The sequence below is a fragment of the Salmo salar genome, chromosome 15, assembly GCF_965601325.2.
Source record: "Salmo salar chromosome 15, fSalSal1, whole genome shotgun sequence".
Taxonomy (NCBI): domain Eukaryota; kingdom Metazoa; phylum Chordata; class Actinopteri; order Salmoniformes; family Salmonidae; genus Salmo; species Salmo salar.
In genome coordinates this window covers 71,217,318-71,231,992 of record NC_138305.1, presented here as the reverse complement: position 1 = coordinate 71,231,992, position 14,675 = coordinate 71,217,318, and the positions used below count along the sequence as shown (strand labels likewise).

Here is a 14,675-nt window from a genome sequence, read left to right as displayed (position 1 = left end):
ATTTTATTGCCCTACCTCCCTTATCTTACCTCATTTGCACACACTGTATATATACTTTTTTTATACTGTATTATTGACTGTATGTTTGTTTATTTCATGTGTAACTCTGTGTTGTTGTATGTGTCGAACTGCTTTGCTTTATCTTGGCCAGGTCGCAGTTGTAAATGAAAACTTGTTCTCAACTAGTCTACCTGGTTGAATAAAGGTTAAATAAAAAATAAATAAATAAATAGTAAAAAATATTTTGGAAGCTATAGAAATGCATTTATTAATGTCTACATTAGTTTTTGCCACATGACACCTAATGCATACTTTTAAATTATATTAAATTATATTATGTGAGCTAAAATATATATCTATATTTTAAAATATATATACTACATTTTCCTTAAAGTATAATTGATTATTATTTATTGTTTTACCCCGTTTTGTCCCCAATTTCGTGTTATCCAATTGGTAGTTACAGTCTTGTCTCATCACTGCAACTTCCGTACAGACTCGGGAGAGGCAACGTTTTGAGAGCCTTGCGTCCTCCGAAACACAGCCCAGCCAAGCCGCACTGCTTCTTGACACAATGCCCGCTTAACCCGGAAGCACCAATGTGTCGGAGGAAACACGGTACACCGGGCGACTGTGTCAGTGTGCATTGCGCACGGCCGCCACAGGAGTCGCTAGTGCACGATGGAACACGGACATCCCTGCCAGCTAAACCCTGACCCAAACGACGTTGGGCCAATTGTTCGCCGCGCCATGCATCTCCTGGTCGAGGCTGGATGCAGCAAAGCCTGGACTTGAACCAGGATCTCTAGTGACACAGCTAGAGCCTTAGACCACTGTGCCACTCGGGAGGCCAAAGTATAATTTTTTGAGATTGCTAATGTTACTGTTCCCACTACAACAACAAAGATACTTAAATACATGTATTGAAACATTTAATTGAAATACTGTACTGCACCGACTGGGGAGTGCCAATATGGCCGACTGTTGGTTTCAAAGCCTCTCAATGGCTAATATCAGTAATCCAAGGTTTATATACATAACTGGTTATCACACACAGGCTGTACTCACAGTAACCTGTTCTGGAGATAGAGGCAACAAAAAAAAGGTCTGCTGTAGATAAATTAAGCCATCCATATAAAACAATGAAATAAAAATATCAGGAAGTAGACTTCACAATTTATCATTAAATAGTAATATAACAATAGTTGTTAGGGGATCTACTATAATAGAGGATGTACTATATACATATTTTAACATTGAAGGGCCAATCAGCAGTTTAAACAATAACAGCAGGTACCCCGCCACTGTTTCAGTAGAAAACTAAGGGATGGGGCTGGAGAAATGTAATCACTCTCAAATTCATAGACAGGGCTATGGATGCATGGATCCATGATATCAAAAGTATAGTTTAACCATGTTTTTATGCTTTACAGTGTTTGTTTACAAACATTGGAGTAAAAGAAGCTTATATTTTGGGTTCTGATGGGGTACAGCAGTTAAACTAAGCTCATGATATTCTTTAAGAATCAATTGGTACAATTATTTTATAAGTCAAAAAATTGATGTACCAACTTCTGACTGCCCCTTTAATAATTGTTACGTTGTCAAAACGTGAACTCTTGGTTTCTGGTACAAGCTTTCTAGTCGGACGTATTTTGTAGTAACACCCTTTCAAAATGACTTCCAAAATAGACACAACATGCAAAATATTTTCTTTTCAAGACTACAAATCCTCTCCCGATCCGATTTTCGAGATTTCTGCCGAATGCTTACAACCATCACCAGTTCCGATAATAATAGATAACGGCTCTTTTCAAACAAGGGCCGGTTGGGCATGCAAAGGGGACGAACTAGGCGCACCGCGGCTTCTGTTCAAGTCCGTGGCGGCGAGGAGCAGAGGGGCAGCGCGAAGTGAAACCCAAATCGGCAATGACATTTCTAATCTCGAGCCGGTGCGCTGGCTCCTGAAAAGCCAGTTTGACCGAAATGTGGTTGTAAACTTCGAGATACAGGAGCTGATGTTCGATTACATATTCAGCCACCTCGGAGTTGTGAATGAGGTAAGGTGTTCAAGTTATGTTGCACAATTTCCTATGTTGCATGTCCTGTTTAGACCGTTCTGCCTTCTCAGTCTTGAATATAACTGACTGATAAAGGTAGCCAGCTAGATAGTTGCTCCTTCAAGCACATCTGATGTGGTTTCTCTCCGTTCTCTCCCCTCTTTAGGGCAGTGTTGAACATCCTATAGTGCTCACAGAGGCGCCCTGCAACCCGCTGCACAGTCGCCAGATGATGTCAGAGCTGCTCTTTGAGTGCTACAGAGTTCCTCATGTGTCCTATGGCATAGACGGCCTGTACAGCCTCTACTACAACAATACTCTCAGCGACCTCACACCCCTACACACCGGCATTGTCCTTTCCTCTGGCTACCACTGCTCTCACATCCTACCCGTTATCAATGGAAGGTAAAACCACTATACAGCAAATCAAATTTTATTGGTCACATACACATGGTTAGCAGATGTTATTGCGAGTTTAGCGAAATGCTTGTGCTTCTAGTTCCGACAGTGCAGCAATATCTAACAAGTAATCTAACAATTCCACAACAACTACCTAGTACACACAAATCTAAGTAAAGGAATGGAATAAGAATATATACATATAAATATATGGATGAGCAATGACCGAGCTGTGTAGGCAAGATGGTATAAAATACAGCATGTACATATGAGATGAGTAATGCAAGATATGTAAACATTATTAAAGTGACTAGGGATCCATTTATTAAAGTGGCCAATGATTTCAAGTCTGTATGTAGGCAGCATCCTCACTGTGCTAGTGATGGCTTTTTAACAGTCTGATGGCCTTGAGATAGAAGCTATTTTTCAGTTTCTCTGTCCCAGCTTTGATGCACCTGTACTGACCTCGCCTTCTGGATGGTAGCGGGGTGAACAGGCAGTACGGGGCGGTACGCAAATTGAAGTGGGTCTAGGGTGACAGGTAAGGTGGAGGTGATATGATCCTTGACTAGTCTCTCAAAGCACTTCATGATGACAGAAGTGAGTGCTACGGGGCGATAGTCATTTAGTTACCTTTGCCTTCTTGGGTACAGGAACAATGGTGGCCAACTTGAAGCATGTGGGGACAGCAGACTGGGATAGGGAGAGATTGAATATGTCTGTTAACGCATCAGCCTGGTCTGTGCATGCTCTGAGGACGCGGCTAGGGATGCCATCTGGGCCGGCAGCCCTGCGGGGGTTAACACGTTTAAATGTCTTACTCACGTCAGCCACGGTGAAGGAGAGCCCACAGTCCTTGGTAGCAGGCCACGTCGGTAGCACTGTATTATCCTTAAAGCGGGCGAAGAAGGTGTTTAGTTTGTCTGGAAGCAAGACGTCGGTGTCCGTGACGTGACTGGTTTTCTTTTAGGAGTCCGTGATTGTCTGTAGACCCTGCCACATACGTCTCGTGTCTGAGCCGTTGAATTGCGACTCCACTTTGTCTCGATACTGACATTTCGCTTGTTTCATTGCCTTGCGGAGGGAATAACTACACTGTTTGTATTAGGCCATATTCCCAGTCAACTTTCCATGGTTAAATGCGGTGGTTCGCGCTTTCAGTTTTGTGCAGATGCTGCCATCTATCCACAGTTTCTGGTTAGGGTAGGTTTTAATAGTCACACTGGGTACAACATCTCCTATGCACTTCCTTATAAACTCACTCACCGAATCAGCATATAAATCGATATTATTCAATGAGGCTACCCGGAACATGTCCCAGTCCACGTGATCAGAATAATCTTGAAGTGTGGATTCCAATTGGTCAGACCAGCGTTGAATAGTCCTTGTCACATGTATATCCTGTTTGAGTTTCTGCCTATAGGAAGGGAGGAGCAAAATGGAGTTGTGGTCAGATTTGCTGAAGGGAGGGTGGGGGAGGGCCTTGTATGCATCACAGAAGTTAGTGACAGTGGTCTAGAGTTTTGCCAGCATGAGTACTGCAATCAATATGCTGGTAGAATTTAGGTAGCCTTGTTCTTTAATTTGCTTTGTTAAAATCCCCAGCTCCAATAAATGCAGTCTCAGGATATATGGTTTCCAGTTTGCATAAAGTCCAGTGAAGTTCTTTGAGGGCCGTCGTGGTATCGGCTTGAGGAGGGATATACACGGCTGTGACTAGATAATACAGTCGGCATTTCATTGTGAGGAATTCTAGGTCAGGTGAACAAAAGGACTTGAGTTTCTGTATGTTGTTACAATTACACCATGAGTCGTTAATCATGAAACATACACCCCCGCCCTTCTTCTTCCCGGAGAGATGTTTATATATGTCGACGCGATACCCAAAGAATCCCGGTGGCTGTATCGACTCCGACAGCATATCCCGAGAGAGCCATGTTTCCGTGAAACGGAGTATATTACCAGTCGATATTACTTACCAAGCCAAGCAGACAGACCCGGCGCCAGGATAAAGTGATTAAGGGTGCAGTTGAAATCGGTGAGGGGGGAAAACATTTTTTGGGGTCTTGCGTTGGAATTATATTGAATCCTGCTTATATCACGCTATACCACAATAACATAAAGTTCAAATTCCGAGAACATTGTGAGCTTTTGAAGTGACAGGTTGCTGCCAAATCTGTAGCCCATCTCCGCTATGCTGTATCAGCACAATGGACAGTGACCTACACACTAAAGAAAGGCCATTTTGGAAATTAATATAGGCTACCAGATAGGTAATTCACCTATTACAAACAGCCTATTGTGAATGCAGCCGTACACAGCTGTCTCACCAAAATAATGCAAACTAAATGCTGAAAGTAGAAACCTAGTTACTCATGCAAAACAAAAAATACTGAATAGCAGTTTGGCTTAGAATACCGACACAACTGCAAATGCAAACAAATGAATGTGAACAGAACAAAACAGGGGTAGGCCTACAATCGGCCTATAAACCAAATATCAGATCGATAAAGGCATAACACAATCTATATTTAGACTAGTTACATTAACAGTAAACAAAAAACACAGTAAACGAAAGGCAAATGCAAATAACCATAAACACAGCCTACCACAGTGAGACACAGTCATGCACTGTTGTCTTGCCAAATAAATAGACCTGTAGGCCTATTTCAAACATGGATGCAGCTCAGCAACATGTTGCGATATGGCACAATACACTTCTGTGGATCAAATTCAACCCACCTACTCAATCAATTAAGCAATGCCGGCCCTACCACAAACATGTTTCCAATACGCACAGTTCCATTATCAACCACGAAAAGCAATAGGCTACCAAGAAAGCCTACATTCTATTTTTATGGTTATCTATTTCTATAATGAAACATGCCTATGCATTATAATTATATTGAATTCTGCTTATATCACCCTATACCACAATAAACAGAAAAGTTCAAATGCCGAGACCATTGAGTGCTTTTGACCAAGAAGTGAAAGGTTAGCACCATGACAAGGTTGGTTTTGGCAATGAAAATAAAAGGCTGGCTAAATAAGTCATTTAGCCATTCCTTACCCTAGGGTTTTGCTGAGAATGACACCACTGGCTTTATACTACCAAGATGTTGATCAATCTACCAGCTAAATTGTTTCGTACCTTTTCGGAAGAGTTGCAGCCTCCTTGACGATCTGTTGAACTTCCTGAGTAATTGATCATTCAATTCTCCCCCAAAATCTTCTTGTAAGATCCCCCTCAAATGCCAGTTGGATTAGTTGAGCTTTTCTGGGTGTAGCATGCTTCGTCTGTGCTGACTGGACACATTTGTCAAAGTGGAAAATGAATTCTTAACAGCTGCCTGTCATTAACATGTGCTCACACCTCAGTTTCCAATAGGGCTGTCCATGACCTAGAGCCAATTTATCTGACCATTTCTACCGATGTACATGCCAGTTAAGATTTTTATATGCACATTTAGGTGGAACAGTTTCATTTAATTTATAATAAAGTCTTTGTATCTCAAAATCATTATCATGTGGTTAATCAAAATTCTAAAAGTAACTTCCATTGACAACTTTGTTAAAATAGCCTACGTTAAGCTAACAAATAAAAACATTGCAGCCTGCAGGTAGAAACAATCCGGATTAAAAATAAATATCCTATAAATCACATTGTCTATGCATGGCCTGTCTGCAAGGAACTTGGGTCCAAACTTGCAACATTGCATAAAATATTCTGGAGTTTCCTGCTCCAGTGAGCTCAGGATAGACATAGCTGTAGGTTATTTGTGCAAGGGATAAGAAGAAACCAGGTAGGCCTATTTTATGACGTTTCCACCAGATCAAAGCATTACATTTTTTTCCTAAAATGGGTTGTTAATGAAAATGGGTTGTTTATTAATTACACTACATGACCAAATGTATGTGGACACCTGTTAGTTGAACATCTCATTCCAAAATCATGGGTATTAATATGTAGTTGGTCTCTCCGTTGCTGCTATAACAGCCTCCACTCTTCTGGGAAGGCTTTCCGCAAGACGTTGGAACATTGCTGCGGGGACTTGCTTCCATTCAGCCATAAGAGCATTAGTGAGGTCGGGCACTAGTGAGGCCGGGCACTGATGTTGGGCGATTAGGCCTGGCTCGCAGACGGCGTTCCAATTCATACCAAAGGTGTTCGAGGAGGTTGAGGTCAGGGCTCTGTGCAGTCCAGTCAAGTTCTTCCACACCGATCTCGACAAACCATTTCTGTGTGGACCTCGCTCTGTGCACAGGGGCATTGTCATGCTGAAACAGGAAAGGGCCTTCCCCATACTGTTGCCACAAAGTTTGAAGCACAGAATCGACTAGAATGTCATTGTATGCTGTAGCGTTATGATTTCCCTTCACTGGAATTACGGGGCCTAGCCCGAACTATGAAAAACAGCCCCAGACCATTAACTATCCTCCAAACTTTACAGTTGGCACTATGCATTGGGGCAGGTAGCGTTCTCCTGGCATCCACCAAACCCAGATTCGTCCGTCGGACTGCCAGATGGTGAAGCATTTCCACTGCTCCAGAGTTCATTGGCGTTGAGCTTAACACCACTCTAGCCGACACTTGGCATTGCGCATAGTAATCTTAGGCTTGTGTGCGGCTGCTCGGCCATGGTAACCCATTTCACGGAGCTCCCGACGAACAGTTCTTGTGCTGACGTCGCTTCCAGAGGCAGTTTGGAATTCGGTAGTGAGTGTTGCAACCAAGGACAGACGATTTTTACCCACTACGTGCTTCAGCACTCAGCGGTCTCGTTCTGTGAGCTTTGTGTGGCCTACCCATTCGCAACTGAGCCGTTGTTGCTCCTAGACGTTTCCACTTCACAATAACAGCACTTACAGTTGACTGGGGCAGCTCTAGCAAGGGAGAAATTATACAAACTGACGTGTTGGAAAGGTGGCATCCTATGACGGTGCCAAGTTGAAAGTCACTGGGCTCTTCAGTAAGGCAGTTCTTCTGCCAATGTTTGTGTATGGAGATTGCATGGCTGTGTGCTCGATTTTATACACATGTCAACAACGGGTGTGGTTGAAATAGCCGAATCCACTAATTTGAAGGAGTGTCCACATACTTTTGTATATAGAGTGTATTTAATCACAGTGTGCTTAAAGCATCAGACAAGCTCAGTAGCCTACATATAGTTGATTTTATTAAAACACATACAGTTGGGTGTGTTTATATAGTGAAAAATACACAAAAAATGTTGGTCGAAAGACCAAATGTTTTTTTTTTGTTGGGGACAGCCTTACACTCAATCATTAGAACCTTTTTGCTATTTTGATTTAGGGACACAAAACTTAAACTGAGATGGCACAAGTTTCAACGGAGGGGGCTAAGCCTCCTTTTGCCCCCTTGTGGAGCCCACCAACAGAGCTGTTTTTATCAAGATACAAATATCTTGTGCTTTTTCATTTGGTGCATACAGACACAGCTTGGCTACATTTTAACCGCGAAACATCCACGGTGCGCTCACATATGGAACTCAGCCAGGACTCTTACTTTTGAAACTAATTTGTAAACATTTTAACAATGTGATTTAACCGATTTGAAGTCGGGAAAATAGATGGTAAAAATGCAGAATGGTGTTAAATGCCTGCAAACAGCTTGGTGAGTTAAATTATTTCACAGATTTAATAATGTAATATTAGGCGTACTGATTATTTCTCATTATCTCCTTGCAAGCTACTCATTGACAGTCCATGAGCTACCGGACATGCAGTTTTCTGCTAATGTGCAACATTTGGTAGGCTGATGGAAGGCTACTCAGAGTCAGAGTCTGTGCTACAGAGACGCCTAATCTCAACATGCCGTGCTCATCATGGTTCGTACAGGAAAAGTGAAATGATGCAATGAATTTGCTGGTGGTGCACGCAGCTCAAATGATATCTAACAACACCACAGGACATGAAACAAAGATGCAACAACAGCACAACAAAACGTGTATTTTTCAGATGCCTTTTCAATTGAAAATGGTGCAACTAGTGCTTTCTAACTGCACTGAAACAACCATTCAGCTTGTGGTGATGGGGGGGAATGCGGTCTGTTAATTATCATATCATATATTAGATGGATGTATCTATTTTACTTTACCAATCATTTGACAATGACAAATTACCAAATGGATCATGATCATTTTCTGGTAAAAAAAAAATTGGAGGTGCAAAAACACAAGTTTGCATCCCTATTTTGAAAGTGGGGTGCAGCTGCTCTGTTTGCTCCATTGCTCAGGCGCCTACGTGCCATTTTTAACACATGCCACACACCTTGTAACATTCTTTCCTCTGGTGTTTCCCCAGGCTGGATGCGGGCAACTGTAAGCGTGTGAACGTGGGCGGGAGCCAGGCGGCCTCCTATCTCCAGCGTCTGCTCCAGCTGAAGTACCCTGGTCACCTGGCTGCCGTCACCCTCAGCCGCATGGAGGAGCTGCTCCACGAACACAGCTACACAGCCACAGACTACCACCAAGGTCTGCCTGCCATGAGGCCAGAGATGTAGTGCGACTATATGAAACAGTAATTGTGGTGCTTTACTTTATATGTGATTCATTTCCTGACTCTCTCTCTCTCTCTCTCTCTCTCTCTCTCTCTCTCTCTCTCTCTCTCTCGCTCTCTCGGTGTCTCTCAGAGCTGGAGAAGTGGCGCAGCGTAGAGTTCTATGAGCAGGAGGTGCACCGCATGCAGCTGCCCTTCTCTGCCAAGGGGCTGGGCGGCGTGGTGAGTGTGGAGGAGAGGCAGGAGAGACGCACCCAGCAGCTGCGCAGGCTACAGGAGATCAACGCCCGGCGCAGGGAGGAGAAGCTACAGCAGGACCAAGAGCGGTTGGATAAACTACTGACAGTGCAGGCAAGAACCATTACCCCTAAACCACCACGTTTCACTTGTAGACCTAAGCTTTCCTTAACATTTTAACCACCAGTCGTATCCATTGAGGTAAACCGTCAGTGTATGTTGCCTGTGTGTGTGCGTGTATGTGTGTGCTTGGTCACGTGCGTAGGAGCTGTTGGAGGACGGCTACCTGGAGCAGTTCCATAAGAACCTGGTACAGCTGAACATGGACTCTGCTGAGGAGCTGCAGTCCTACATCAACAAGCTGAGCCTGGTGGTGGAGCAGGGCAGGCAGCGACTCTTACAGGTGATCATAGGGGCTAGCAAACACGTGCGTTGAATTAGGATGACAACAATGTCCAACAAAATAGTTTTTTTTTCAAAACAGCCTAGACTATGGCAACATATCACAGTGTTTATGTTGGGAATAATGTTGGCGTTAAACTAATTGACAAGTAAGAAATCTCTCTCTGTCAGGCCTCGGAAATGGAGCAGCCAATGGACGAAGGGGACGGGGTGACAGAGATGGATCCAGACTTCAGCGAGGAAAACACAGAGACAGAAAAGCCTGTGCAAGTAAATAAATATTCTCTACTATTTTAATGGTATAAACACAACAGTCTGAACCACATTCACGCAGAACGAAATATGGATTTTGATTAAACGTCTTGTGATGGAGGCTCCACTAGCCCTGTTGACAACGTCCTCTCGCCACAGCCGGTGTTTAACATGGCAGAGTACCATCAGCTGTTTGTGGGTACGGAGCGTCTGCGAGTCTCAGAGATCCTCTTCCAGCCGTCGCTGATAGGAGAAGACCAGATGGGCATGATGGAGACTCTGCAGTATGTCTTAGCCAGGTAATCTACTGCACATTTCCTCGCTATACATTTTTGATTGTACATTTAATAAAAACAACACGCAGACGGCCACAATAACTAGAACCTGATTAACATAGTGGCTGAAGAGGTTGATCATAGTTTGCTTGACTTGACTGTGTGCAGGTATACTCCTGAGCAGCAGGAGGCACTGGCCCGTAATGTGTTCCTGACGGGAGGGAACCTACAGTATCCAGGTATGAAGGAGAGGATAGAGAGAGAGCTGCTGGCCATGAGGCCCTTCCAGTCGCACTTCCAGGTATAGTAAACGTCTGTGTATGTGGTAATTTACTGCTCCTAACGACACCGTTGTGTCATGCAACTTATATTGGTTCATGTTGAGACAAAGTTAGGGCAAGAATATTCTATACCAGCAGTATAAATACTCAGTGACCTTAATTTAAACAATATGGTGATAAGGAGAGAACTGTATTACAACTTACAGTACATTCGGAAAGTATTCAGACCCCTTGACTTTTTCCACATTTTGTTACGTTACTACTTTATTCTAAAATGGATATAAAAAAAGAAAATCCCTCTCAATCTACACACAATACCCCATAATGACAAATCAAAAGCAGGTTTTTAGAAATATCACATTTACATAAGTTAATCAGACGCTTTACTCTGTACTTTGTTGAAGCACCTTTGGCAGCGATTACAGCCTCGAGTCTTCTTGAGTATGACGCTACAAGCTTGGCACACCTGTATTTGGGGAATTTCTCACATTCTTCTCTGCAGATCCACTCAAGCTCTGTCAGGTTGGATAGGGAGCGTCGTTGCAAAGCTATTTTCAGGTCTCTCCAGAGATGTTCGATCGGGTTCAAGTCCGGGCTCTGGCTGGGCCACTCAAGGACATTGAGACTTGTCCCGAAGCCACTCCTGCGTTGTCTTGGCTGTGTGCTTAGGGTCGTTGTCCTGTTGGCAGGTGAACCTTCACCCCAGTCTGAGGTCCTGAGCGCTCTGAAGCAGGTTTTCATCAAGGATCTCCCTGTACTTTGCTCCGTTCATCTTTCCCTCGATCCTGACTAGTCTCCCAGTCCCTGCTGCTGAATAACATCCCCACAGCATGATGCTGCCACCACCATGCTTCACCATAGGGATGGTACCAGGTTTCCTCCAGACGTGACGCTTGGCATTCAGGCCAAAGAGTTCAATCTTGGTTTCATCAGACCAGAGAATCTTGTTTCTCATGGTCTGGGAGTCATTTAGGTGCCTTTTGGCAAAGTCCAAGTGGGCTGTCGTGACTTTAACTGAAGAGTGGCTTCCGTCTGGCCACTCTACCATAAAGGACTGATTGGTGGAGTGCTGCAGAGATGGTTGTCCTTCTGGAAGGTTCTCCCATCTCCACAGAGGAACTCTGGAGCTCTACTAGAGTGCCCATAGGGTTCTTGGTCACCTCCCTGACAAAGGCCCTTCTCCTCCGATTGCTCAGTTTGGCTGGGTGGCCAGCTCTAGGAAGAGTCTTGGTGGTTCCAAACTTCTTCCATTTAAGAATGATTGAGGCCACTGTGTTCTTGAGGACCTTCAATGCTGCAGAAATGTTTTGGTACCCTTCCCCAGATCTGTGCCTCGACACAATCCTGTCTCGGAGCTCTACGGACAATTCCTTCAACGTTATGGCTTAGTTTTCTGCTCTGACATGCACTGTCAACTGTGGGACCTTATAAAGACAGGTGTGTACCTTTTTCAAATCATGTCAAACAATTGAATTTACCGGACTCCAATGAAGTTGTAGAAACATCAAGGATAATCAATGAAAACAGGATGCACCTGACCTCAATTTTGAGTCTCATAGCAAAGGGTTTGAATACTTATGTAAATAAGTTATTTCTGTTTTAAATTTTTTTATACATTTGCAAATGTAAAATTCTTGTTTTTGCTTTGTCATTATGAGGTATTGTGTGTTGGTAGATTTCTTTTATTTTGTTTTTTATTTAACCTTTTATTTAACTAGGCAAGTCAGTTAAGAACAAATTCTTATTTACAATGACGGCCTACACCAGCCAAACCCGGACGATGCTGGGCCAATTGTGCGCCGCCCTATGGGACTCCCAATCACGTCTGGTTGTGGTACAGCCTGGAATCGAACCAGGGTCTGTAGTGACGCCTCTAGCACTGAGAGGCAGTGCCTTAGACCCCTGCGCCACTCGGGAGCCCTGAGTGATTGAAAAAAATATTTGAATACATTTTAGGATAAGGTTGTAACGTAACAAAATGTGGAAAAACTGAAGTGGTCTGAATACTTTCTGAATGCACTGTAGTTGAGCAGCATAGTACACTGTTTTGACTCTGCTCTCCAGGTGATGATGGCGTCGCGGCCTGCGGTGGACGCCTGGTACGGGGCTCGGGACTGGGCCTTGGACCACCCCCCTGGCGGGGAGGGCTGGATCAGCCGGCAGGACTACGATGAGAAGGGCGGTGAGTATCTGAGCGAGCACTGTGCCTCCAACGTCTTCATCCCCATGAAGATCGCCAAACCAGTCCCGCGCCTTGCTGAACCTCTGTTGGTGCCCATTACCACGATGACAGCAGCTTCCCCTGACAGTGTTTCAGCTTCTCCATCAACCGTCACCTTGGCACCGACCCAAACGTGAACTCTTCCACTTTCTCTCATGAGCACATATGGGAAAGAGAAAAACTAGGTCGGTGATAAACACTGTATAATTCATGGTGCTGTGCATTTTGGGATTTCAAATTAGCACAGATGATGATGGACCAATGGACCACTCATGTTGAATAGTTACAACTTTAGACCGGTCTGAAGGCATTGGGCTGTTTGGTTGTGTTAGTCCTTTTTATACTTCATCACATGAATGATTTGGGTTTTTACCTGTGGAGTTTTTCTAATACAATCAAGATATGTTTAAGATTCAGTCAAGGATATGTTGTCAACCAAACATCTAGATACCACAAGCTGGCATTTGCTGTCAAATATCACAATAAAAACATATACTTTTTGTAGAGCGACAATGTTTTGTGTAAGACTGTCAAGTTCCTCTTTGTTGTATGCTGTATCTAGAAGAGAGAAATCCATATCCACATGGGTATTACTGCAGTACACCATTATGCCACAGGGTGGTATTAGTCTACAGTACAGTAGATTTTTTTTCCCACACACACCTTTGACCAAACAACTGAATGCTCAGCCAATACAAGTTCTTCAGCAGCTTGTAAAGCACCATTGGCCACATTACTAGGATGTAGGAACATCCCCTTTTTACAGGTGTTTTGTTATAGAGAGAGTTTGATCTCTATTGTAGTATTGCCACACTGTGTCCTGTTAGATATACAGTGCCTTCAGAAAGTATTCATACCCCTTGACTTATAACCCTTGTATTATTATTTTTTTCTCACCCAACTACACACAATAACCCATAATGACAAAGTGAAAACATGTTTTTGGAAATGTTTGCAAATGTATTGAAAATGAAATACAGATATCTAATTTACATAAGTATTCACAGCCCTGAGTCAATACTTTGTAGAAGCACCTTTGCCAGCGATTACAGCTGTGAGTCTTACAGCTGTGAGTCTTTCTGGGTAAGTCTTTAAGAGCTTTCGAAACCTGGATTGTGCAACATTTGGCCATTATTCTTTTCAAAATTCTTCAAGCTCTGTCAAATGTATTGTTGAATCATTGCTAGACAACCATTTTCAGGTCTTGCCATAGATTTTAAAGTAGATTTAAGTCAAAACTGTAACTCAGCCACTCAGGAACATTAACTGTTTTCTTGGTAAGCAACTCCAGTTTATATGTGGCCTTGTGTTTTAAATAATTGTCCTGCTGAGAAGTGAATTCATCTCCCAGTGTTTGGTGGAAGGCAGACTGAACCAGGTTTTCCACTAGGATTTTGCCTGTGCTTAGCTCCATTCCGTTTCTTTTTTATCCTGACAAACTCCACAGTCCTTCACGATTACATACATACCCATAACATGATGCAGCCACTACTCTGCTTGAAATTATGGAGAGTGGTGTTCAGTAATGTGTTGTATTAGATTTGCCCCCAACATAACACCTTGTATTCAGGACAAAAAGTTAATTGCTTTGCCATATTCTTTGCAGTATTACTTTAGTGCATTGTTGCAAACAGGATGCATGTTTTGGAATATTATTATTTCTGTACAGGCTTCCTTCTTTTCACTCTATCAATACGGTTAGTAGTGTGGTGTAACTACAATGTTGTTGATTCATCCTCAGTTTTCTCCTTTCATAGTCATTAAACTTTGTAACTGTTTTAAAGTCACCGTTGGCCTCTTGGTGAAATCACTGAGCTGTTTCCTTCCTCTCCAGCAACTGAGTTAGGTATGGATGCCTGTATCTTTGTAGTGACTGTGTGTATTAGTACAACATCCAAAGTGTAATTTAATAACTTCACCATGCTCAAAGTGATATTCAATGTTAGCTTTTTCTTTTTTTACCCATCTACCAATAGGTGCCTTTCTTTGGGAGATATTGGAAAACCTCCCTGGTCTTTGTGGTTGAATC

General features: G+C 43.2%; 1 protein-coding gene across 1 annotated transcript; it reads left to right on the top strand.

The window, feature by feature from the left end:
• Window positions 1-1,638: 1,638 nt before the first annotated feature.
• actr5 (actin related protein 5) lies at window positions 1,639-14,433 on the top strand. The gene is made up of 9 exons (XM_014145570.3): window positions 1,639-2,060; window positions 2,227-2,465; window positions 8,784-8,953; window positions 9,112-9,329; window positions 9,481-9,618; window positions 9,789-9,887; window positions 10,029-10,168; window positions 10,313-10,445; window positions 12,490-14,433. The coding sequence occupies exons 1-9, from the start codon at window positions 1,677-1,679 to the stop codon at window positions 12,781-12,783; spliced, it is 1,815 nt and encodes a 604-aa protein (XP_014001045.1). The 5' UTR covers window positions 1,639-1,676; the 3' UTR covers window positions 12,784-14,433.
• Window positions 14,434-14,675: the final 242 nt, after the last annotated feature.